Source organism: Ursus americanus, chromosome 9, assembly GCF_024610735.1.
Source record: "Ursus americanus isolate L20-20 chromosome 9, mUrsAme1.1.p, whole genome shotgun sequence".
In the NCBI taxonomy this organism is placed as follows: domain Eukaryota; kingdom Metazoa; phylum Chordata; class Mammalia; order Carnivora; family Ursidae; genus Ursus; species Ursus americanus.
The window spans coordinates 19,845,738-19,872,116 of NC_142135.1; the positions used below are offsets into that span (position 1 = coordinate 19,845,738).

Genomic DNA, 26,379 nt, shown 5'->3' on the forward strand with positions numbered 1-26,379 from the left:
AAATTTGCATAAAGGAGTCACATAGGAATGCAGAAGATACAGATTTTATACTCTCCACAAGGGAAAGGATTGGTAATTTTTTTTTTAATGTGCCAATTAGTTGATTATCTTTTATGAGTTATTCCCGTTCTTCCGTAGGGCAGATGGCTTCCTTCATGCAAGAAGGAAAGATTTCTGTGATAGCTCTTGTTTCTATAACCTTTATTGTTTGTAATCCCAGAGAAGATAAATGCATAATCTCTCCCATCGTCCATATATTAAACCTTCAAAAAAAAAATTAGTTGGCCTTGTGCTGGAGTCACATGCCCATTTCTGAACCAATCACAGTAGTTGGAGAAAGAAGTTGATCTGATTGACCGGTTTAGCGCCTGTGCCCCTCCATGGCGAGAAAGAGGCTGATTAATATTTGCCCTCTGGATCGCAACCACATAGAAGTGTTGAGCAAATTACTGATGTCCATTATCGGGAATATTCCAGGGCACTATTTTAGTATAGGCCTGGCTTTGTTTGTAATATTAAACTCGCAAATTCTACATTTAAAAAGTGCTGTCTTGTGTCAAATGTCCATTGTTCAGACCTGCAACTTCGTAGTAAATGCTTTTCTTTTCTAAATGGAACATGGTAAATTGTCACCTTGAATGCAGGTTGACTTTTCAAAAAATGTAAGCCTGTTGATAGTGCCTAACAATGACAAGTAACAACACATAAACAAGGAACATGAAAATCAGGATCACAGAAGAGCAGAATCATGTTAACTGTAGTGAAATCTATTTTAAATCCATTAGAAAAGCTTCAGTAGGTACCAGTAATGAGTTTTAAAGCACCTGGGTCAGAAACACCAAGCACGCTGCTAGTTCACCACCCAGGATTCATTAATCATTTATGTTGCCTGCAAAACTGGTCTGTTAAAATGGACGGTGCATGCAGTGAGGGAGATGTTGATCCATGAACTTTTCAGCCATGAAGACTGCACAGATGTTAACTACCAATAACAGCTTCAATAAGAACCTGAAGATCTTTGATACGACCAGGAAGAAAAGATTGGGAAAAATGACTTCTAGAATGTTTTAAGTGGACACATATTTCCCTATTAAGATTCTAAGCAAAATAGATGCTCAGCATAGAACTTCACTGGGAGCTCTCTTTTCTGCCGTTTAACTCTGATTGGCTGGTTTTACAGATGTACTTCCTCACTTGGTAAGTCACAACCCCCCATTCCTCTGGCCACTGAATTCCTGCAGAGACTAAGCCTCTGTGTTATGTCTGCATGCTTCAGCTATTAGCCGTTGATAATGCGTGCTTGCTAAGAGTCAAATGTGTAATGTGTTTGTTCCCGGACCTGGTTTTGCCAGTTCATCTATTGCTATAATAAAATAATTAAATATTAATAAACTGAGGTGATATTCATAGTAAAGGAGAGTTGTGGATGTGAAAATTAAGTTAAATCCATTGTAAAATCTTGCCTAATACAATTTTTTTAAATGCTGTAGAATTCAGTGTGTGCACAGATTTTAAAGTGGTTACGATGGCCATCTTGTTTTCCACTCACTCGTTTTCTTCCATTTTTCACCTGTGATACTTTCTGATGCCCTCCCCCCAAATTCACTCTTATTTCTTTTTCCCATCTTCTTTGGTTCTTTGGGAGGCTGACCCATAAGGACTTATTCATCAATGGACCCCCACCCCCAATCTCTGACTTCTGCTTGTTTCGGTCAGTGAGAAACACTGGCAGGAGTTCAAAGAGAGGGAAGTATTGAGTATTTTTTGCCCTCGTTCCTTCCCGGTGGGGTCACATTAGGTTGGCTACACTCCTGGACTGAAATTCTCTTTTTCTGACAGGTAGCCTTCTCTCTCTGGCTCCTGGTAACTACTCCTTCTCTTTTCCTTTCACACCTCCAGGTAGGAAGTGTCATCAGATCTTACCAGCCCTATCGTACTACATTGTCCCTGGTGTCTCTTCATACTTGGCCCACATTCTTACTTGTAGTCCCTTTTTAGAACTGACCTTGACTTACCCATTTTGAATGTATGGGCTGTTCCCTGCTAGCATTCTGGCCGACATGCTGGAGGAGTGATAAGAGTATGGCTACTGACTTGGGACAGTCCTGGATGCAAATCTTAACTCTTTTCCTACAGTAAGTGGAGAATGGAGAGCATCAGTGGTTCCTTTTCAAACTCCACATTCTTCTTTATAAAAATGTAGATAGTAATAAATGCTACTCCGTAGACAAACAATCACCTTCTTCTGCCATCGCGAGAATCCATTATTTATAGCTTTTTTGTTGAACTCGATGTCTGGCACATACTGAATGTGTATTAAGTTCTGATACATGAATAAATTATTTTATGAATGAAAGACAATTTTTCTCATACAGAGTCACTTCTTGGTAAATTTGGCTGTCGTTAATCAGGTAATTCCCGTAGAATGTTTAGGAAGAATATCCCTTGAGTGAGAACTTTCACTATTATGTCATCCCATTGGTATAGAACACAGTCTAAAATAAGCCTGCAAAACTGAAATGAGCAAATGTAAAAAGACACAAAATGAGTCATGAAGGTATGCACTATTTTGGCCTCAGAGCCATGACGGCTAGGATTTTAAAATGTCTGACTTGCTAATCAAACAGACTTCCTATAAAATGACACATTTGCTAATTATCCCGGTGTGTCTGTACTGAGATATTAACAACTGGCTATGTAACACTTATATAACCTTATACAGCACTAACCATGTACCAGGCTTATTCAGATTACATATATATATATATATATATATATATATATATATATATATATATATATATATACAAACTTATGACCCCCCTCATGTAGTTATCCTTTTATTATCCTCATTTTACAGAGGAGGAAACTGAAGCACACAGAGGTTAAGTAACTTGCTCGATGGCCAATACATGTTGACGGCAGACCCTGTAGTCACCGATAGCAGAGCAAAGGCCATGGGTTTACTACAATTCCTCTTTCAGATCACACAGAAAGCCTGCATTTCCTAGACTGTCCTGCAATTCGATACGTTCCAATAACTGAGTTCCGACCAGAGGAATGTAGGCAGTAATGATATAACCCCCTTCCAGGCTTGGCCTTTGAAATCACCCTATGTCCAGCTCTTCTCTGACAACCTAGGAAGCCAGGGGCTCCACAGGGGACCACTATGGGATGGAAAAGCGCTGCCCAACCTGTTTTCAACTGTGATATGAATAAGAAATTTTGATGGCATTAAACTATTATGATTTAAGGGTACATTTATTCAGATGTAGTTTAGTGTGTGCTAACAAAGAAATTGGTCTTTTGAGTCAGACTGCTTTAAAGTAAAACAATAATATATGGCATTGGTCTCATTGTTAAGCAGCAGTAAGGTCAATATTAGAGATGAGGATATATAAGAAACTAGCTATCCGTTTTATACTATGGAAGAGCAGCTGGAAAAACTGTTGCCTTTAGTAACTTGGGAGACAGAGTAAGTATCTTAAACTTGTACTTTTAGAAGTGAGTGATAGGATAAGAGAACTAGTGTCTACTGGCTATTATTGGCTTCCTTGGCAAGGTTATTACCAAAAAAAAAAAAAAAAAGTCAGAAAATAACAGGATAGCATGGAAGTAGAACTGAAAGAGAATAGATTCTGGAAATTGGGGTCTTGCTACGTTAGAAGATGCCAAATAATTAAAGATGAGATTTTAGAAGACACTCAAGAAAAGAATCAGGCTTCAAAGGTTATAAAATCCCAAAAGAAGGCGTGGTCTCTTAACACCCACATCAGATTGTGTCCCAGGAGCATAAGGAACAGGGAGGAACTTCCCTGCAGAGAGAAGCAGGGGTGGTAGAGAACAATGGTCAAATCCATTCCTCATAAGAGCAGAATGAGAGTGGTGGGTTAGCAGAATAAAGAGCACACACTTACTCTTGCAGCCTGAACAACTTCATGTCCTTCAATTGGCTGGTGGCCCTGTCCTATTGCCAGGTACAGTGTGTCAATTTCGCAGCAATATCTCGCTTTAAATCATTTTTTAAAAAGCCCTTTTCACCTCAAAAATGCCAACCTGATTTTAAAAAGTAACAGACAATGAGATCACCATGGACATTACAATAATTTCAAAAAGCCATTCCTTTTTGAAAAAATGTAATCGCTGTTTCCTCATTTGGGAAATTTCTAGTAATTGTCAAAACACTTAGGGAAACTGAAATTTCAGTGAATACGAAAGTGACACTGCAACAATAGGATTGATTTCTGACTGGCAGTTATATCCCCATGGGCTTACCCAAGTTTGGTTTCTTTGGGCGGGATTGGTTGGATTTAGGTATTCAGAGCAGTGTCCCAGGGACAGGGACAAGAAATATGGGGAGCATTTCTCTACTACCAGTTTTACTTCAATGACTGGTGGATACACTGTTTCACATTAAAATCAACACACTGTACTCTGGATCAGACTGTAACAGTTAGATGAATTTTTGAGGTAAGATATACAACTACAAATGAATTTATTTTTGCCTCATCGACAGGCGTCACTTCCCCAGGGCTGAATCACTTGGCAGGGACGAGTTTGCGAGTCTGAGTTAGCCGAGAAGCTGGGAGGTGAGGGGGAACAGAAGGAAAGAAGGGGTGTAGGAGGTATCTTGCAATTTAACAACATGGGTTTTTTGGTGCTTGATATTTAGATCTAAAATCCTGGTGGTCTTAGGCCACTGGAAAGAAGAGCAAACTTCAGGCTGAGAATTTCTAAGGGATGAATGTTCCAAGTAATTATGATGTATAATGTCTCCTGGCAGAATGAAGGCGGAGAAACAGCATGCCTACGCTCTTTTTCCCTTTTCATTTATTTCTCTCATTAAGCTCTTCAGTTCAATTCAAATTAGCATAATTCAAAATGCTACCACTCCAACAAAGGTATATTTATTTACAGGGAGGTAAATGGGTGGGTGTATGGATAGAAAGGTAGAAAGAAAAAGAGAGTCACAGAGAACACAGAGAGTCCATGAGTTCATGAAATCATTACTCCCCTCCACCTGCGCCCATCGTGCCCTTTCTCCTGCCACAGGTGGTGGTACCAGACCAAGACGGAGCTACTTGGGGACGACAACAGCACATTGTACCTCAGCGGGGCACACCAGAGTTTTTCTGGAGTTGGGAAAGTGGAAGAATGGGGATCTGAGTTTACGGGTGACCATCTTTCTTATCCTGGGATGAGTCTGGAGAAAGACGTCCAGCAAAGAGAACCCAGGGAAGGCTGAGCCTTTTCAGGGCCCAGATCCAGACGAGCCACAGTCCAGCGCAGCCCTGAGTTTCTCCCTTTCTTTCCCTGCTTCAGTTAGTCTGAGTTGAGTTTCTGTTTCTTCCCATTCAAAGATTCTGGGCTGAAGCCGCCCAACAGGGGGTCTACAAGAACTGGTGGTGCAAAGGGAACAGGGAGAGGTAGTTCTAAAGTAACGATTACTTTTCCAGATGGCCTTTTTCTTGGTTGAGCTGATTGTGATTGAAAGTAAAATCTTCAGTTATGTCCTAAGTATTGAGATTTTACTAGAATTCAAATAGACTTCAAAAAAACCCAACTTACTGGTAATTTTTTTGAAGTATATAAGAATATAGTTATATATGTTATAATTATATTTAATCATGTATTTAATTATAATTATACTTATTTTATATTTATAATTATAGCATATAAACATATATTATTATAATTGATGTATAATTAATAATATTAATTAATGATTGTGCTGTGATTAAGTGATATACAATATTAATAATTTATTATAATATTATATTATGTCTTATTATATATGTACATATCCATATAGAGCTCCATTTTATATGCATGATGGCTTGATGTCAAAGAATTTCAGAGTCTTGTGGAAATCTTCAAAAATAGTTCTGAAGGATTTGGGTCATAGGAGAGACCAAATAGGACTGAGATGCCAGGATATGCCAAGGGGTAGACAGCACTCTTGGATTATGTCTGGCCCCTTAGGCTTTAGTAATTCAGAGAATTCCTAAATTTAGGAGTCATGTCTTAGTCCTCTTTGTATCTGCCAAAACCAGCTCTGCAGACCTTCCAGCTCCTTCTTCACCTGTGAAAAAATCTGTATATACTTTGAAAAAAGGTGCTACAACCCACTGTGTTGTTTTAGAGAATTTCTCCTGGCCACACCTTCTATTTCTCATTAAAACTCTCCTGTTCAATTCTGGGTTCCTGTCCCATTGCCTCACATCTGGTTTCCACCATTCTGCCTGGCTCTTTACTCTGATGCTTTATGAGGACCGCTCATATTAATCCTGGCTGTCTGCTGTTTGTTGCCTTTCTAAGATTGAAGCTCTTCCAAATTCGTCATCTCATCCTCATTCCCAGAATCTGTAAGAAGCCATCATCAGACTCTGCTTGCTGAGGAAGAGAGTTTGGACTCAACGCTCTGTGCTGAATATCTTTGTTTGACCTTCAGTTCCATCTCTGTCTGGCTCTACCATGTTGGAAGCCTCAGGAGGCTGAATTTTACAGCTTGCAACAACTGGATCCTTTACCCTCTGGCTTCTATTTGGGATTGGCCAGTGGGAAGCACTTGCAGGAGAACAGAGAGCAATGGGAGACACGAGTCAGCTAACGACCCCCTGGCTTCCCTGGGGTCACAGTAGCAGGTTGTCCCCTCACTGCTAAGGCCACAGGTCCTGTCAGGTAGTTCTCACATGTGGCTCTCTCCGGGTTTGGTCACCTGTCCCTCACACTGGCCCTACAGGCCCTGCACTTGCTACCCTACATGTGTCATGACCCCTTGACGGTTTCCCTTACTTCCGCCTACACCTTTGTATAAGGTTTCCCTTTCAAATCTTCTCAATTACCTCATTTATGTGCCATCTCTCTCCTATAAGGACCTTGATTAAAACACCTCTGGTTCCTAGAATGCTGCCCTGAACATAGTGGGACCAGGGGACACCAGGACACCTTGAATTCCATTCCCGGATTCACCACTTACAAGGTAGTTTTGAACAAGCGTGCACGGGTTACTTCTTATATCCTGGACACTTTGCCTTCACCTTTAATCCCTGTCCTCAACAGAAAATGCCATGACAGGAGCATGGAGAGTGTGCCTATGGAACAGAGCAGAAGTCCTGAGGGCCTCTGGGAAGCTGAGATTGTGAACCGCATTTCATTGGATGAATCAGAGGTTGCTGCATAGACAACAGGGAATGATACATATGGGCAAAATACACAAATCAGAGAGAGGAACCTGTTGTGGAAACTTCCAGCACGTGTGTAGATTTGGAGGTATGCACCTCGAAGTGGGTAACAAAAGGAAGGGTTTAAAAAGGTGGGCAGAAGTCATAATGCAAAGAGTGCATATTCATTCATCAAATATCTACATTGGATAATAGATTATATTATGAATTTGTGGCTCCATTCTCTAGGACTATAGGGTAGGAGATAGGATTGGACACAAGACTTAAGTGACTGTATACCTGAAAAAGGTAAAAAATTGTTGCTATCATGGAATGTGGTATTTCATTCCTAAAATTAAATAAAAACAACATATCCTGTTACAAACTTCGCAATAATAACAGAGGAAAATAAGACTCATTTAAAAGTTCTAGGGAGTTGTCCGTCTAGTCTAGAATATGACCTCTACCACAGAGGGAACTGACGTGTCATAGGCCTAAACAGAGGACTTGACGTCCTTCCACCTGGGCCCCACAGGCCATGCTTGCCTCCAGAGGGACTGGCGGTGTCCTGTAGGAGGAGCCCGCGCTCTCCATCTTCCTGTCATGCTCCGTCCCAGGATCACATCACTGCAGCCCAGGGGGCCCCAATTATGTCATTTTTCCTTCTCTCTGTCAGAACAATTGCTTCTCAAGATTCTTTTCAGAAACTTCATGTTTGACTTCAAGTGTTTTCAACCAGATCCCCCTGGAACACTCTATCTCCATTAGAATCTCCTCCTTTATGTGAGGCGGTATTTTTCCTTGCCTTCTAAGGGACAGAAAATAAAGAAGGGTTGTCTTCAGAATTCTTGAAATATCTATTTATTCCTTTTGGAGAATGGATAAAGTGTTCCTAAGTTTCCTACCTATTCATGACGGATGGAGGTGTTATGAAACAGTTATGTGTTTGTACCTTTTCCCTCTTTCCCATACATCCATCAAGATGTGCATTGTACACAGAGATAACAAGCTCAGAAAAGTTAAGTGAGTTGTGAGCAGTCACATAGAACTTGAGTAGCAAGACAGAAACTCTGGACCTTCCAAATATGCCCATTATCCTACGTGAGACTGAAGAGCGCGGTGGTTAATAACGCAAACACTGGACTGGACTGCCTGCCTGGAAAGCCCAGCAGGATGAACTGAGGAATGTTACTTAATCTTTGTGCCCCAATTCACTCATAGGCAAAACAGAGATAATAATAATAATAATAATATGTACCACATATTGGGTTGATCTGTGGATTAAATTAAAACCACATGCCAAATGCTTAGCATTACACTCAAGTTATATCAGTTATTACCGTTATTTTGATTGACAATGTCCAACCACCACTCGATCTTGTTGCTTCAACTCTCCTTTACAGGCAAGCTTCCTAAAAATACTTTCCATCACAAGGTATGACTTTCCTTTTCTGTTAAATCCCATGGTTTTAAATGGAAACATGCCTCTCACATGGCACTTCAAAAAATTATCTATTTCCTGGAATTCTGTATGTTGGGATATTTTCTGTATATGCCAACTCTACCTTCTTAATGGCCCATTTCTCCATCAACCCAACTGTACTTTGACTTCTGCCTCCATCATACTCCTGAGACCCCTGCTGAGCTCCTGTATGGCTTCATGGTGACCAATTCATCATCATTGGGTGCCAAAGGAAGAAACCATAGTAAGCGTAAAGGAACTAAGGACCTATAATCCCCATAGCTTTGTGGTCATTATATTTTAGCAAAGCCAACAACCATGGCTAAGAATTCCCAGGAAATAATGGGCCATAAGGATTATGGTAAATGCAGGGATGTTTTAGAATCCCAACCATAGCAAATTAGGAAAATTTGAAGATAATTTAAAAATAAGTGTTCCTAGGGGCACCTGGGTGGCTCAGTTGTTAAGTATCTGCCTTCGGCTCAGGGCGTGATCCCGGAGTCCTGGGATCGAGCCCCACGTCAGGCTCCTCCCTGGGAGACTGCTTCTCCCTCTCCCACTCCCCCTGCTTGTGTTCCCTCTCTCACTGTCTGTCTGTCTGTCTGTCAAATAAATAAATAAAATCTTTAAAAAAAATAAGTGTTCCTAGTATGAGGAGTTTGCATACTAGGACCCAAATATCATGTAATTTTTGTCCATATGGATCTGAGGGCTTCTTTGTGTTGATCAGAGGACCACATTCCTTACTGTGTATCATTTCACCCTGTAAGTATTATCGTGATATTTTGTAGTGGGATGAATCAGTGAGGCAGAGCATTAGTGCATATCAAGCTACTGAGTTTTTGGAAATGTAGGAATGAGGGAAACTTGTAACACAACATTTTGAAAGAGAAGCAGTAGTATCATGTCCCAGCCTGTTCCCAATAGGGGAGTATCTGAAAAAAGAAGAGCTTAGCTATTTTTTCTTTTGCCCTTTCAAAGGTGGGGATTCAAGCATATATACATACCTCCTTCCTTACTCTTTCTATAAAATCTCTCTATGCATAGGTGTTTGGTGTTAGGAAACACAGAAAGAATATTTTCAAGCTTCTTTAAAAACTGTGCTTTTTGCTCCTTTATTTTAGTGTCTCAATATGTATTTTTGGATTTATCAACTTACCTCCTTTTTCTCAGATGTAGAGACCAAAATTGGAAATAGCCTCTTGTGTTTGTTCACTCTATTCTTTAAGTCCTAAGGTCCTTTAGGGCAAAGAGAATATCCCTATTCTGTGGAAGAGAGAATAATGTTGCTTTTAAGTGCCGGTACAGAAATCCTCATTCATCCTGGAGGTTATGTCCCAGAAAAGCACCAAGATCGACAAGTTCAAAGATAAGATCATACAAAACAGGGAATTGGGGGAAAAATGTTTTTAAAACATAAACATTGCCAGAAAGCACCCACTTATAAAACACATAGTTTCTCCTGATAGTCTTCTCCAGGATCACCTTCTCCAAGTTGATTTTGGAAATATCCATGTGAGATTGTGATCTGCTATGGGAAGAGTCTCTCATAATTCTATGTTATGCAGACTGTACTTAGTAAAAATATCCATCTAGACTTTAATGGATTTGAGTTAAATGTGTTTGCAATTACATCTCTTCTTACCTTATTTTCTCAAGACATAGAAAATTTTCCTGTGCCTGCCTGGACTTTTCACACATCATGGGAAAGCTTACGAGTACCCTTCCCTGGGGCCGACATTCTATCAAAGTGTGCAGGAGTTGACTGTAGACAGTCGTCAGGTCCTCACCTCCTTCCCCTCGCCCAAAGGCCCACCAACCAGGTTTACACAAAGAATAAGTGTTAACTATTGATAAATTAGTCTGCTTAAGGGGTATAAAGTGAAAAATACATATGCCAAAGGGTTATATAGCTTTAAAATTGTATGGGCACACATAAATCTCCATTATCTCCCAAATGCAGAGGCCAACATGGTGATTAATTTGGGGTTGCTGTACTCACATTTTAATAAATGGTAAAATGGCTGACTCACTTCTCCTCCCTTCCTCCTGTCTGTTCTTATTTTACTATGAAAGTGACAATCTATGGCAAATCTGGGTTTCACTGAATGTCTGGTGTAGGTCGCCAGGAAAAAATAAGGCAAGGGAACATTGAACAGGTGTCAATGCTCATTTATGCACAACCACAAGGATACAGTCTATCTTTGTTAGAAAGAGGTGTGGGTGAGTATACACACTGATATAAGAAATTTTGTTCACATCAAAATGAGTCAATGTGTAAATGTATTCAAGGAGATGTGTCTATGTTGCTCTTTGAGAAAGGGTAATGTGGTACTGTTACAAAAAATTTTCCTTGTCCAACTTATCTTAATATATCTTTGAAGAGGTGTTATGTTGAAGAGGAAGGACATATAAAAATAGGACAGGTTTATTTATTCCATCCCTGATAATGGAATAAATCCTAGGCCTCAGTGTGGTAGGCTTGATGTTCAGTGAGACTGAGGGGAGTTCTGTCCATGAGTCTAGAAACCTGATTTGTCTTCTTTTCCATTGTTTCTCCAGCCCTTATCATGGTCTCACTTAACACATACTCAGTGCTCCAGAAATGTATTTAATGAATGAATGAACTCTACTATCCACCCAAGCCAACTGCTCGTCGTGCAGGCTTTATGCACTTGGACTCTGATTTTGACTTTGTTCTCCCACTAACACTGGACACCTGCCCTGAGTTCTCTCAATGAGGCCTTATCAAACTATCTACCTTTTAACAGCCTCCTCTCTGGGGGTTGAACCCTGTCCACCATATACCTTCCTAATAAGAAGATTTTTTTTTTTATTGAGATGCCCCAGATGACTTTGCATACCATTCATACTCTACATCTGTGACTCTCATGCCAACAAAACTTGAATTCATTGGATGTGGGGCATACCATCTAGGTTTAGAGAAATGTATAAAACTGGATATCTGGGACGCCTGGGTGCTCATTCAGTTAAGCATCTGCCTCCAGCTCAGGTCATGATCTCAGGGTCCCAGGACTGAGTCCCACATCAGGCTCCTTGCTCAGCGGGGAGCCTGCTTCTCCCTCTGCCTGCTGCTCCCCCTGCTTGTGCTCTCTCTCTCTCTGACAAATAAATAAATAAAATATTTTTAAAAAAGCAAAAAACAAAACAAAACAAACAAACAAAACTGGATATCCTGTTTAGTAGTCAGTGCCATAGTGAGGACAGTTCTCCATGCCCTGATCTGTACTTTCATTAAGAGCCTGCTCCAGCTTGTCTCCGGGCCAGAGCTCTCAGAGTCATAAACAGCAGAGAGCAGAGCAAGGACAATGGGTGGAAATTAGAGGGAAGCATATTTTAGTTCACCATCAGGAAAATTTCTCTAAGGGGGTTAGCAAATTACCAAAAACATTCAAATATAAATTGCATGACTATCTATGAGGAGTGCAGTGAAAAAAAATTCCTATATTCATAAAAAGATGTGTGTATACAATATCTGTGGCAAATGGTTCCTCTCCTTCTATCTTCCTTCTTTTTTGCCCTCAAATTTTACTGGCTTGATTATGAAGGTCTTACCGCCTCAAGGTGGTGCAAGTTGATGGTTTCATTTTTAAGTTTAAAAAATAGTTACTTTTTATGTGATAAGCATGAGTTCAGATGAACCGCATCTTAGAAAAAGTAGGAATGGTTTTAGAATCAATAAAAAGTAGAAATGGTTTTAGGGGTGCCTGGGTGGCTCAGTCATTAAGCGTCTGCCTTCAACTCAGGGCCTGATCCCAGGGTTCTGGGATTGAGCCCCGCATCAGGCTCCCTGCTCCGCTGGGAGCCTGCTTCTCCCTCTCCCACTCCCCCTGCTTGTGTTCCCTCTCTCGCTGTCTCTCTGTCAAATAAATAAATAAAATCTTAAAAAAAAAAAAAGGAATAGAAATGGTTTTAGAATCAATCTCAACGCTAATTCTAACCAGTGGCACAACTTTTGGCAGATTTATTCACTGCCCTGAAGATGAACATTTTATCTAGAAAGGAGGGTAAGAAAAGTGACCTGTCTATGTATACACACACACACACACACACACACACACACACACACACGTATACAGTCTACTCGTATATACATACATAGAGTGTATATACTAGATATGCATAGTTTCTCACTTTAGCATGTAAAATGTAAATAGGTCTCCTCCACTGTCAGGAAATTCGCATCACGCCACTTTGCTTTTACGAAAGTCCTGCCTTGGTACTTGCTTTCACTAACTGGAAGACAGCCAAAGAGAATTTTCACTTTTATGGGAAAAAAGCCCGAAAGTGAACACAGGGTTCAGTGTCGGTGTGGCAGCAGCCGTGATAGAGCGGCCGCACGCAGAGCAGCGACAGTCGCCCCGCCGAGCTCCTTCCCCAGGACCTACGCTCAGCATCCCAGCATCCACCGCCAGAGCCGCCCCGACCTGTGTCTGTGAGCATCTGTGCGTTACCTCCGTTTACCTTGGGCATCACTAGCAAGCTGTGCCCTAAGGTATCAGAAAAGCCGAAGAGAGGTGATTATGTTTTTAGGGTGTGGGGATGGGGAACGCTCAAACATGTTCCATACGAATTAATGGTAATCATGTCTCTGCTTCACACCGTTTCAGTTTACGAAAGTTTTCATTGGAACGCTCTACTTTTGGAGGGAGGGGGAACCCTGTATCTTACAATATGACTTGTTTCTTTACAACACGTAGCTGGTGGTAATGGTTAAGTTTTATTGTACCCCATGTAACGTGTCCCGCTGGTACCCTGTTTCTTACCTCATTACACGTTAACTCTTTCATTGTCACTGTATTCTGTGGGGAGGAACTATACAGATTAGGAAAACAACGTTTAGAGGGTGGAAATTTTCCCCTAATAGGGCTAATAAGTGGCACAATTAGCATTGGAATTCATGACATCAAGACACCAGATCTAGATTTTTCAAGTGATACATTTAAAGTTGCAGGGCGCTACATGGAATCTATCATGATTTTCTTATTAGAGAGAATACCTGCAGACATTCAGTCTCAATCTGTTCACGACGCAGTGGGTACTGCTATTTAATCAATCTTTCCTAGTCAATAAATATCTTCTTGTCTCAAATTATGCCATCCAGAAAGGTGAAAATTAGTTGGTTAATAACAAATCAGCCCACATATGGTTAACATAGATCTAAGCAGGACCATATATATGTAATTTTAGGGCCAACAGTTTTTATGGGTGAGTTGTCCAAAGTGTAATCGATGTCTATTATATCTGTCTCAACACTAGGTATACACCTTTTCAGAGTGTTTGGGCAATAACTCTGGACATAAGATATTTCTTCTTACCTAGTTATGGAATGTGTTGCTTTGGGAAGGCAGGGCTATGAGGTTGTAAGTGTGTATTTTTATTTTCTTCCCATGGAAACTTTATGTAGTCCCTCAGAGATACACAGATGTATCCCTGAAAAGTTGAGTATAAATTTAACTTTTTGAGAATAAAATTGATTTTAAATGCTAATTGTTTAAGGGAATTCTCGTGAATTTCATGGGGCAAATAAATTATGTGCTCATTTTTCTGTTGAGCACATCTTGATTTTCGTGTATCTGTTTGGCTTTCCCTATACCTGTAGCTATCTGGAGAACTCGAGTGAGGCCCTACTAAGTCACCTCCCAACACTCATGCCAGGTGTAGACATCCGTGAACTCAAAAATAAGCCAGCGAACACCAGAGTTGTAAGGTAAGTTTCCAAATCCCCGGTATCTCTGCTAATTGACTCTAATGTGTAGCTTTGGAGATCAGTTGAGTTCCTGCTATCATGAGAGAATCGTGGATGTGCTCCCACTTAATATGAGCAGTAAACAGGCTGGAAAGAACACTGGCTTGGCAGTTTTGATCAGCAGGCTGGAATCTACTTTTCTCCCATAGGAGTCAACTTTGGTAAATTGCTAAGCTTCCTTAGGCCTCAGTATTCTCATTGAGAAAATGGCAGTAAAAGCATCTCCCCTCCCTACCACACAAAGTTTATCAGGATCAAAGGAGAAATGACGTGTGAGGGTGTTTCTAAAGCACAAAGGGCTTCACAAAATTTAAGTACGTTTTATAGCAAATCTAATTAGGCGTGTGATGCCTTAGATACTCTGTTCTCTTCTGCTGAAGCATTGGTAGCAAAGATGAGTCAGTAAAAGAAATGCTTTAATAATAATAACAATAAAAATAATAGTACTTACAGTACACACAATAAATATTCATACTTTGGCCACCTAGAACAAATCAGCACATGGATCCCACTGCCACTTGCCTCTAAGCAATGCTGGCTGTCCATCCCCTCTCTCCTTTCCTCTTATCCCTTTCTTCTCCTCCAACCGTTCCTAGGTTCTTGTTCTTCATGCTCTTGACTGGTTCGCATTCCCCCCAAGGTTACCAGCTTTGATATAATGCCCTGCTTTGTAATTTTTATTAAACCGACTGCCTTCAAAATATCATATGCCACATTCTCAAAACTCAGAATACGTAACTAGTTTATTAACCTGATGAATGGCAAACATTGAACAAATTCCTGTAATTGAACTGAATTGACTGAAGTATAAATGGGAGACCTTGACTTTGATATCACTGTATCCTAATGACATTTGACATGGTTAGAACCTTCAGAAATTTTCTCCAGAGATGAGAAGTGAAAAGTTCACTTTTTTTTTTTTTTTTTTGACTAGCAGACTGTTTTATGTAACTTAAAACTTGGGCTAAAAATTGACTGGTTGCCAATATTTTAAAATGTGAGTATATATCATGAAGTTCCAGCTTTTTGACTTCTCTTGAAATATCAGAGCGTGTAGTGATATCGGATCCGCCACAGCAAACACACCGGTGCAGGGGGAAGCTGGTTCCGTTAGAAGAACAAGTTGTGTTCAGTACTAGGAGCCCCACCCATTCCACTTGATTTATTTATGTCACCTTGTGTGGCCCCTATAGGACCTGAGTTTGTGACTCTCGGTAAACCCACAGAAATAACCTTATTAAATCTTATCTCATAACCAGTTAGTCATGGGTGAAATCATGGACAGATGGTTTAAGGTGAACATATGTTGTTGATCAGTTTCTCTTATTTCATTAACCATTTGCCAGCATTTTAAACAGTCTAATCCTATGTCACAAACTATAACTGGAGCAGCAGTTTATAAGGGGAAAATCTAGAGCTTTGTTGAACTGTATTATTTTCAAATTTGAAATGAAAGCCGCTTTGAGTTTTGATTGGCAGTTCAAAGTAGAATGTTACCAGCTCGATAAATGTGAGTCATAGGCATGTTCCAATCTCCACACCTGCCACATTCCTGTGATATCAGAGTACTACAAAGGACATCCCTGGTATGGGGTTGTTACCACATATGGTTACAGAAAGTAAAAGGCCTCTCATGAAATGTCCCCATAAGTGATATATTAGAGGCAAGGAGCAGAGGGCTTAGCGACTTGACATTGGTAGCACCTTGAAGCCTCTGGAGTTTTCTGAAAGCTTCACAAATGCCTTCCTTCATTCCCCATGCCTAAGGGGAGAAGAGTTGATATGGCTGAACCCAAAACAAGGAAAAATGGGGCCATATTAGTAACAAGGGACAATTAATATTCTTTGGAAAAAATCCTCTCTCTCTCTCTCTCTCTCTTTTCTTTTCAATTTCTAAAGTTCCCCTTTCCTCAAATCAGAGTTAAAACCTGGAGACCTGGGATTCAGTTGTGGGCCTATAGAAAAAGACCAAGGCCACTGGTTGGTAGACCTCAGTGAAGGCCATCAATCCAAAGCACAGAAGTTGTCTGTGTGATTCCATATGGTCTGGAACAGGTCACAGGCTAGAAGTTTCTCATATAGAAGTTTGGGGCTGAAGTATTTTTATATCTGCACAGACAGGAGGACCTTTCGAGTGTGGCTATAGCCATGGTGAGTGACCAGTCAAAGAATAGGGGATCTTGGCCTCAAAGACAGATAACATCTCTGCATTCCTCACAGAAGGCCTTCCCATAAGTCTGGCTTTGAGCAAGGGCATGTTAGCCTAATCATCACCAACCAACTGTCCAATTATCCACTGGGCTAAATAGACACTGGTTTAGGGGTCTAGGGAGAGGCAGCAGAGCAAATGCCAAGAGAACATTTCATTTGACACATAGACAACCACATCCTGCACAACTAGTAATCCAAACTCTCTCTGAGGATCCATGTAACTTGGTGAACTATGGGTCCGATATATACTGTGTAGGAAAATGTTCAAAATCATCAAAGAAGATCATGGCAATGGGAATTCCAAACCTCGGTTCAGCATTTTCTACTTGTCTTGAGTCAGAATGAATTTGGCGTAATTAGAAAGAAAAAGATGCATAAAAATAACTGCAGTGATAGTCGCAGAGAAGTAGTAAGTGTGTGTGGCATGAGCAGAATTACTTTTTCTTCTTGACAAACTCACAGACAAAGTACATGGTAAGATGGCACTCTGTGTCATTCCATCTGCCCGAGCTCAGCATTTCCACACAGTCCTCGTGCCCGTAGGGGTCACTGGGCTCCCCCTCTTTCCAGTTGCTGTAGTTCTGCAGAGGAGTGTTGTCTGTGAACACATACTGTCCCTCCTTCTCAAGGTCATTCACCCCGATGAACACCCGGAAAAAGCCACTCTTGGCAACGTAGTCAGCGATGAGTGTGTTGGCAGCTTCGTCCTTTGGCATGGCCAGCATCCCGCCCCGGATCCGGCAGTGGGTCAGGGATTCCCTATAGTTCTTCTCCTCCTGCACGAGGTAGTAGAATTTCTCCTCAGTTTCCCTAATCCCTGCTATGACTTTGCAGAGAGGAAAAGATGCTCGTGATTAGACATCTCAAAAGGAGAAAAGGCAAGTATACAGTATTGCTGGATTTAAATTCATTGATTTGATGTTCAACAATTATTTTGAAGTCCCTAGTATGAGTTAAGCACTGGTTAAATATTTTTATCACCTTTGTAGTTGTCTAATGGAGAACAAAGTCCTACCATTTGTCCTCCCCGTCCTTCCTCCTTAACTCCCCACACAACTGTGAAGAAGAGACTGTTTTGACAAAGGTTTGTTAAATGAGTTGCCACTCAGCTCCTCTCAGACTACTTTATGCTTTGCCATACTTAGAGTCCCAAGAGCATGCCCTTCTCTCTTCCATTTCCATGACTTTTGTGCCTGGAAAGTCTTCTCACTGCTTTACCTGGAAAACACCTACTTGTCATTTAGATCCCAATGGAAGTATTTTCTCTTACAGGAACCTTTCCAATGTCTCTGGACAGGCACGAGGCTCTTGTGCACACTCCCCCAGTTTCCATAGCTCCTTCCTCTTCTTCTTTTGTGTCACTCAACACAATCTAGTCTGTTTGTCTGCATGCCTCATGTACTAAATTCTGAATGTCTTGAGGACAGTGACCATGTCTTTACCACTCTGTAGCCTCAGAGCCCACAAGAGTGCATGGGATGGTAAAAGCTTATCGAACGAACATCAGAATAATATAGAAGTTTGTCCCCTTTGGGCCGAGTTCCTGGGCAAGGAACATGTATATAGCCTGAGTTGTCCCTGTTGACTCCAGGCACATGAAGTACTGAGTTACTGAGTAAGCTTCAGGACAGAACTGGGGACTCCAAATCATCCCAAGCTCATAATATGTTAAAGATGTTTTAGGCTTTGGGGGCATCTACGTGTATTTCTTTGGGTCTATAACTCAAAATTTACCAAGAAATCTGTGACCACGCCAATAAATGTCGAAAACTATTGCTCTATGTGGAACCTCTACGGTCTGGTTTTTTCATGAGAATCCAAGTCATGTCAGAGACAGCGTCTCAGTACTAATTATAACCAGAGTCATAATTAAGAGTATTACAAAATGAAGATTAACACAAGATGGCATGTGTGTTTCTAATAATGCACAACAAACATAGCTGGGTTACAATAAATAAAAGTACAACAAAAGAAGACCGATTTCAACTTAGCTACAATAGCTTCCTCATTCATGCTGTCTCAGAAGAGAACACATAGCCCCACCTTAAGGGCTTCTCTGCTGACTACAATGAAATGGCAAGGGGTAACAACAATGGCTAATGTGGGAAGTTGCACAATTCAGAGAAACACATAATGTTCTGTTGATGTGTATTGAGGCTAGAAGCATCAGTGAAACCAGGATTCGAATCCCTGATCCCCTGTTAGTTAAGCTCTGTATCTACAGGCAAGGTAATTTCTCTAAGCTTCAGGGTAATCATAATACCCACACCCTAGGTGTTATTTTAAGTACTCAAGAAAATAGCTATTGTTTTACTACTTCTCTTTCCTGAGATGCTAACTCTGTTTGACTCTTCCTGTCCCTTTTTATTCTTAAGGCGTGGCTTACCAAACTCTGCCCTTTTCTCCATTCCCCTCTCTCCAGAAAGTATCTTTTTCTATCGACAGACAATGCAATACATGTGAATATATGTAGGTAGTGGTCCTGGAGTGTCCTAGAGTCTGAGCGGATAATTAGCATTTTGAGAGACCTGTACGGTGGTGACACTATCTCAGTAGGCCATTGCCCGAGCCTAGGTATTTCCCACGAGGAATACTGGAATTGTAACGTTGAAAGGGATTAAATCGGTAGATAGCACAAAGCAAAAGAGGAGAGACTCACCATTCTTGACAAACTTCATAGATGTCTTGAGGCGAGCAACACTAATATCCAGTTGTCCAACAACTTTCCGGTACCTTCCACAATCACAGACGGTGCCTTTTAAATGACAAAAACTGTGAATTCATGTTGGAGCACAAACAAGGGCTCAAAATAAGCCCCTGAAGCCTACATCAGTTGGAAAGGGCAATTGCCGTCTTCTTAATCTTTACTACCTTTTCCTAGTGTGGCTGTATCTTTCTGTGAATGGCTATACTTTTGATCTTTTACTTTAAACAAGGCTTCTACATTACATTGTCTTCAGGAATTTACAAAATATCTTCTTAAGTATTTTGGATGAGTGAAAACACAGCTCTACACCAGATTTTTAAGGAGAAGAGTAAATATGGCCAACCCCTGAACACATACTGTGGACCGTTTGGCATTTTTGTTGAACACAGAATGTGCCCATCCAATCTCCAAATAAAATCTTTACAGCTTTTTAAAGACAAATTTCTAGCCCAGTCTTCTTTTCTGTTAACTGCATTGCTCCCTGGCTCACACAACTCTCCCAAGAAAGGAGAAAACTTTCATGATGAAACCAAATGATAATTCTGATTATCCATTTCAAGTACAACTTGAATGATCCTCGAATGTTTCAAGGACTAAGTTGAAGTCTTGTGAATAGATTCAACATATAATTTCAAGAGCCGGTTGTCCCATTTGTGGATTAACTCTGATTTTAATTTCTGCCATTCATTCCCTCTTTGCTCATTTACCTTTTCAGCTACCTGCTGATACTGTGACAGAGAAAGAAGTATAAGGAAAATGATGTGAAATTCAAATAATTCCCTTTTTCTATTTAATGGCTGCTTCATGTAATCAGTCCCTTTTGCTTTCTTCTTTGGCAGTTGAAAAGCAAAAAGAATTTTATTAGCCAAAGGAGGAAAAACTCCGTGGCTTTATTTATCTGCAATCACAGTTAAATATCAGGAATTTAACACAGTTCTTAAAATTAGCCTTCACTACACCTCTGTGACCTCCCCCAGAGCAATCTACTTTCTTTCCCTGCACATAGCACTGGACATACAACTCTTTCAGGCCTCAGGGAGACTCTTCCTGACCGCTGAAGGCATGTTCTGTATCCATGGGGTCTTTGGGGATCAGGCCAATTTGCTGCGGGCAAGCTGCTGGCTCCATTTTGGTCGAGATGCTGGTGGAACGTAGGGCAACGTGGTGCAGTCCTACTGCTGAGGCCATGGTGGACCTTCCTCTGCTCTAGGACAATGAGAGCTGCTTCCTCCCACTAAGCATGACTAGGATGGAATGTGCCATCATTAGCTTCCCCAGGGCTTGGAAACTCACCAGCAGATAGAGAGGAAAGTTCCCTTCTTTCCTTCCCTCTAGCCCAAGTAAAGTAAGGTTAAGCATTGAGAGGACTGTTGCTTTTTCATAAAAATGTATTTATTTTTAAAGATGAAATCCATGTGGAATGATGCTAGAAATTCAAGAGAAAAATGAGCGTGTCGTACCTGCTTTGCCTTTTCCTCCTGGAATCCCGGGCAAACCCTTTTCCCCTTTGTCACCTGAATAAAACCAACAGCCATGAAAAGAACAATTAACTAAAATGGTGAATGATTTCTGGCAGACAATAGCTTATGTATCTAAAAACATAGGGAAGAGTTTTTAAATTTCATTTGCAACATCTCCAACTAATACTCTTTGGTTTTACACAAATAATTTGATTTTGAATTGGCTGCACAAGTACAACTAATCAAGCAAGTCATTATTTAGATCGAATGTAGAATTCCGATGGGGGGGCAAAGAAGCAGTTAAATTTGTATCACCTGTCCTACTAACATGGCCTTCTGAGAAAGGCTAATACAATTCTCTGCATGTTTTTAACTTTCAAAGTACCACTGTTTTGTAGATCTGAATTAATTGATTAGCACATTGCAGTGCCTGTGTATTTATTATGCCCCCAAGTTCTTCCATATGGCTTTACCCTTGGATTTTCAAAAACATATATTGCGCTTTTTCAATTTAATTCAAATATTTACTATTTATTACTCTATGCAAGACAAAAGGTTTGGTACTTTGAGAGGATATAAAGGGAGACAAGATTAAACTGACTTGAAGGGGTTTACACTTTCTGAAAAGATGTGATGTATGCAAATATCGGTAATATAAAGTTGTGTCAAACAGATTATGCTGAAATATCAACATTGATAATTTTCCCTTCTGCTCTTCTTTTTATGTGGCCATTTTCTTATTCAGTCAGAGGCATCCACAAAATAATTCTCAGAGAATCAGGATTATTAAAGCAGAGAGAAAAAAAATGTTGTTTTTTTTTTTCGACTTCAAAATAAGCCCTTGAAGCCTACATCAGACACAATAATTGAAAGCAAAAGCTTTTGATTTCCAAAAGGAAATGTTTGGCTGAAGTTCTTGAGAAGCAAAAGAGAAGATCCTGATGGAAGTAAAATAGAGTTTATGCTTCAATGGTGAACTGGAAGAAGAAAAAGAAAGAATTTGGGAGGAATGAATATAGGATGAAGGTCACCCAGGCTAGAAGACTATAGGGGCTTGCTTACCTTCGTGGGAGTTCGGGGAGGCCAGGGAATTAGTGATATGCCCCAAGGGGGCAATGTGAGGGGAAACGGAGTCAGGATTGAGGTTCTGCCTAACCCCATCCTTTACCAGCAAAAGGGAAAAAAATGGGAGCCACTCTAAAACCCGTAAGGTAGCCCATGTTGCCTGCTCATTACCTATTCTTTTCATTAGTGTCTGCTGAGTGCTTTTCATTAAGAGTCCTGTACATACTGACTGTAGATCTTTCAGGAAAGCCTGCTTGCCTGGGCCGCAAAAATTTGCTGAGCCTTTCCAAATTGACCCATGTAGACACTTCTCTTTACAGTGCTAGTGAACGTTCATGAGCTCCCCAAACAGAAGGAGAGGTCCTTGAAATCCAGAATGCATTTTAAACATGTAGGAGGAAGTCTCACAACTTGCACTTGAATGAAATAAGACAATGGTGAAATCCATGACAATAGAATGTGGTAAATACTGCAAGAGAGACACTGAACAGAGATAATACACTCTGGGAGGGAGGTAGATGACATAGTGCTTCAGCTGGAAGGATGAAGGAAGGCTCTCCTGGGAAGCTAGCCCTGGAGCTCAGTTCTGAAAAACTTCAGCAGATGAAGATAGGAGCAAGGTAGGAGACAATGCACAACAGAGGTACAACTGGGAAAGCATGGAAATATGCCATGCACCATGATGAGGAAGATTTTTCTGCTCACACCCAAGTTGTGTCCTGCAAATTCCTCAATTTCTCTTATATGTAATTTGTTAATGATAAAAATAGATTTTGAGAATATATTAATGGAAGAAAGGGAATATACATTTCCTAAGTACTGTTCCAGATACTTTATAGATATTATCATATTATTTATAGATAGTATCAAATTAAATCCTATGAGTTAGGTATTATCATTATCTTTATTCTACAATGGAAAGAATGGAGGATCATGGGGGGAACATAACTTGTTCAAGGACATCTAGCAATTCAGTGGCAGTGTTGGTGTTGAAACCCAACCATTTCTGGCTCCCCAGTTCATGGTGTTTCCCAAATGAGTGAACCAATGATTTAGTGAATGAAATCAAGTATTCAAAAAATGTTATCAGTAGTTGAAAGGAATGTCAAGTCCTTGTCACTGCCAGAAACAATATGGACTTAAAAGATCATATGAATATAGTTGAATATTTTATCTTTTGAAAATAGTGTGTTTTCTTTAAATGTGGATTCCTTTCAATTCCATGTGGGCTAAAAGTTGATTCTAGTCCTGCTATGATCCTAGTTCTGGGCTAAACCCAATGGCGACATCAAAGAAGCCTAAATGGAGTATTTGTTTTATAAAAATAACGGGGGTTTTAAGTACACATCAGAGACCAAGGAAATGGGACACTATCACTCTTACCTACTCACAGAGTGAAATAAAGGAAGTGCCTGCCAGGTATTTGGCAAAAATGGCTGTGGAACAGAGTAGAGAAGACATTCACTGAAGCAAGAGCCTTCAGCTAGAACTTAATAGTGTGGAAAACAGATTTTTGAATGGATACATGGCTTTTTTTGTCTGACAAGATGTAAGCACTGTGACTACTTTCCAGTATTTTCACATGAATTTCATTCCTTTTTCAACAGATGGGAAAGTCAAAGCACTGTGGTAGAGTGAACAACCATGGCAGTCCGAAAAACCACGGCTTGAATCCTGCCTTTGCCACTTATTTGCTAAACGTGGACAGGTTACATAATTTCTTTAAGACTCTATTTCTTCATTTTTTTCCAGTGGAAATAATGGCGCCTAGAATCAGAAGATTGTTAAAGAAGATAAATTAGATAATGTCATCTTCTCATGGGATTAACTCTGTGCTTGAGTCATAAAGAATGGTCAACCAATGTTAGCTTCTGTCACATACTTAGCCGGAAAGCATGCCACGTACTTAGCTGGTTTAAGGAGCATGTGAAATAGGCACTATTTCCCAAAAATGAATTCTGGTTTAAAGTCATACACGAAAACTTATTTTGGCCCTTGAGTGGGAACATGTCAGTAATAACTGTCTTAAGGCTGAAGAATTAGAGGTTGTGTTTAAGCAAACAAACAAACAAAATCACAATGCTTCCACTGTAAAAGGATTATTGACCTTAAGTAAAAACATTTATTTTGCTATGAGATTGAATTTGCCTGTACTAAATCATTCTCTCTTCTTCCTAAAATGAAATATTGACATCCAGAAAGCTACCTTGTCCATGCAAGTGACAACATTAAGGTCAGCCCAGAAAGTTGAGATTAATCTGAGTCAGTGAAAAATTTAGAAGGGCCACTGACAAAACCAGGACAATAAATTTCAAAGTACAGATTAAAAATGAAATTAATCCAGGTGAGCCAGAACACTAACTCTCAATTTTTTTTGAAATTCCAGGACATGCTCATAAATTTTGATGGCATATCTCCAGAGGAGAAAGAAATCTTAGTGAATGGTGGAAATTGATGTTAAGGGACAGTAGTACTTATAGAAATAAAGGGCAGAAATAGGGCCACATCATAGGAAATAAAATATTTTATCATTCACTTTTTCATTCTTCATGCAATAAACGTTTAGAAAGTTTCCACTGTATATTAGGCATTAGGGTAAAATGATTAAAAAGTAGGGTCCCCACATAGAGCTTTTATTTATTTAAGCAAAAAGACATGATAAATCTTTCATTCATTTATTCCTCCAGAAGTTCTCAGTCTATAGGGGGAAAAAGACAAGCTAATAAGCCATGGCAATGAGTAAAATGATAGAGGTGTGCAAATATGGAATTGGCTTGAAAAAGATACGGTTAATTAACCCTATCATTTCCAGACTGTTACTTTTTCAACATTTGTGGAAGTTCATCCACTATGAGGCTCAGAAAATCATACTGAACTCTACTCTCCCTGTCTCTGTCATCTACCACCCTCCCAAGACACCTTGACTTATTCTATGAAAGGTTTAAGACTTGACTCAAGATCATGACCTCCAACTCTCTTAGCTGGAGCCTCATCTGTATTTGACACGTCTAAATCCAGGCAAGTGTACCATCTAGAATAACTCATTGGAAAACGAACTTCTTGAATTCTGGAATGTTCATGAGAGTGACTCCTTTTCCCCCTCTACCTCTGCTCATCTCCAGGGTGATACTTGGGATCTCAACTACATGGAACATGGCTACATCTCAGAAATCTTAAAAGTCCAGCATCCCACTTTCCGGCCACATCTTTCCATCCCTTAACCAGTTGTTACACGAAGCTGATACAGACAGGGGCAGATCCGTGATTCATTTTATCTGAACTTATTCAATTTGAGAAGCCCTCTTTAAGAAAAAGTATTCCAATTACAAATGGAAAAGTGATAGAAAAATGAATACTTAAAAGAAATAAATCACTAAATTTTAAAAGTAGACACCACATTACAAAATTCACTAAGAATCATAACATTTTAATTAATAAATTTGTGCCTCTATAGTTCTTTTTTCATACTTATGCGCTGCATATGTTTGGCTGCATTCATGAATATGCAATTGACCTAGCACTACTTATTGATAAGTACATCATTTCTCATTGCGAAGTAACATCAACTTTGCATAAACCAAATTTAAGTGTCTTCTTGCATGTTCCATTTCCTTTCATTGGTGTATTTATCTGTCTCTGCATAAATTAACACTATCTTAATGGTTGTAGCTTTAAAACAAATGTTTAAATTCAGCCTTCTAGCTTTGTTTTTCTTTTTTAAGGTTGTCTTTGGGCATTCTGGGTTCCTTTCATTTCCATATAAATTTTGAATTGACTTATTAAATTCCAAGAGAGCTACTTCTGGGATTTTGATTGAGATAGCATTGATCTACACATAAATTTGGGGGCCATCTTAACCATAGTGGTCATCTTAACCATATTGAGCCTCCCAATGTATGAATGTTTCTTAAACATTCTTTAATTTCTCTCATCATCATTGTGTCATGTTTGTTGTAGAAGGCTTAGATATCTTCTTTTTTAGCTTTGTTCCTAGACACTTAATAATTTTGATGTTGTAATAAGTGGCATCTTTTTAATTTCGTTTTCAATGATTTCTGGTATATAGAAACAAAATTGATTTTTGTACGGCTAAACTGTAAAAAACTTAATACAGATAGTTAATCTGTAGATTCATTTGTATTTTCTGGATATGCACTCACACCAGCTGCACACAATGTCCCTTTTATTACTTTGTTTCCAATTATTGTGATTCTTATCTCCTGTTCTTGCAATTTTTCTCTAGCTAGAACCTCTGCTATGATGTTAGTTAAAACTGGTGACGAGGGCTGTGCTCATCTCATTCCCAATCTCAGGAGAAAAGTGGTCAAGGTTTCATTACTGAGTATGATTTTTAATAAGTTTCTGTTGCTGTTGCTGATATCCCCTTTCATATTAAATATGGTACCCTCTATGTCTAGCTTGTTAATATGTTTTGAAACATGAATGGGTGTATGTTTAATTAAATGTTTTTCAGAATTTGTGGAGTCCTAACAGAAAATGTTTATTTTTGAAGTGAAAAAGAGTGGCATTTTCCCGGGCCA

The 26,379-nt window shown here is 39.8% G+C and overlaps 1 protein-coding gene and 1 long non-coding RNA gene across 3 annotated transcripts in view; one reads left to right on the plus strand and one right to left on the minus strand.

Annotated features, from left to right (window-relative positions):
• The first annotated feature begins 910 nt into the window (after window positions 1-910).
• On the plus strand, window positions 911-26,306 carry LOC123797757 (uncharacterized). Its single transcript, XR_006781049.2, has 3 exons — window positions 911-1,197; window positions 14,249-14,356; window positions 23,446-26,306. It is a non-coding gene; the product is annotated as an uncharacterized LOC123797757 (long non-coding RNA).
• COLEC10 (collectin subfamily member 10) overlaps window positions 14,795-26,379 on the minus strand; it is a 36,315-nt gene continuing 24,730 nt past the window's right edge. For both annotated transcript variants that reach the window (XM_087864659.1, XM_045805750.2), the window contains 3 exons: window positions 20,774-20,827; window positions 19,266-19,361; window positions 14,795-17,432 (listed from right to left, as the gene is read on the minus strand). In XM_087864659.1, coding sequence (XP_087720785.1) covers window positions 17,041-17,432; window positions 19,266-19,361; window positions 20,774-20,827 — 542 coding nt within the window. In that variant the 3' untranslated portion in view covers window positions 14,795-17,040. The remainder of the gene's footprint in view (window positions 17,433-19,265; window positions 19,362-20,773; window positions 20,828-26,379) is intronic.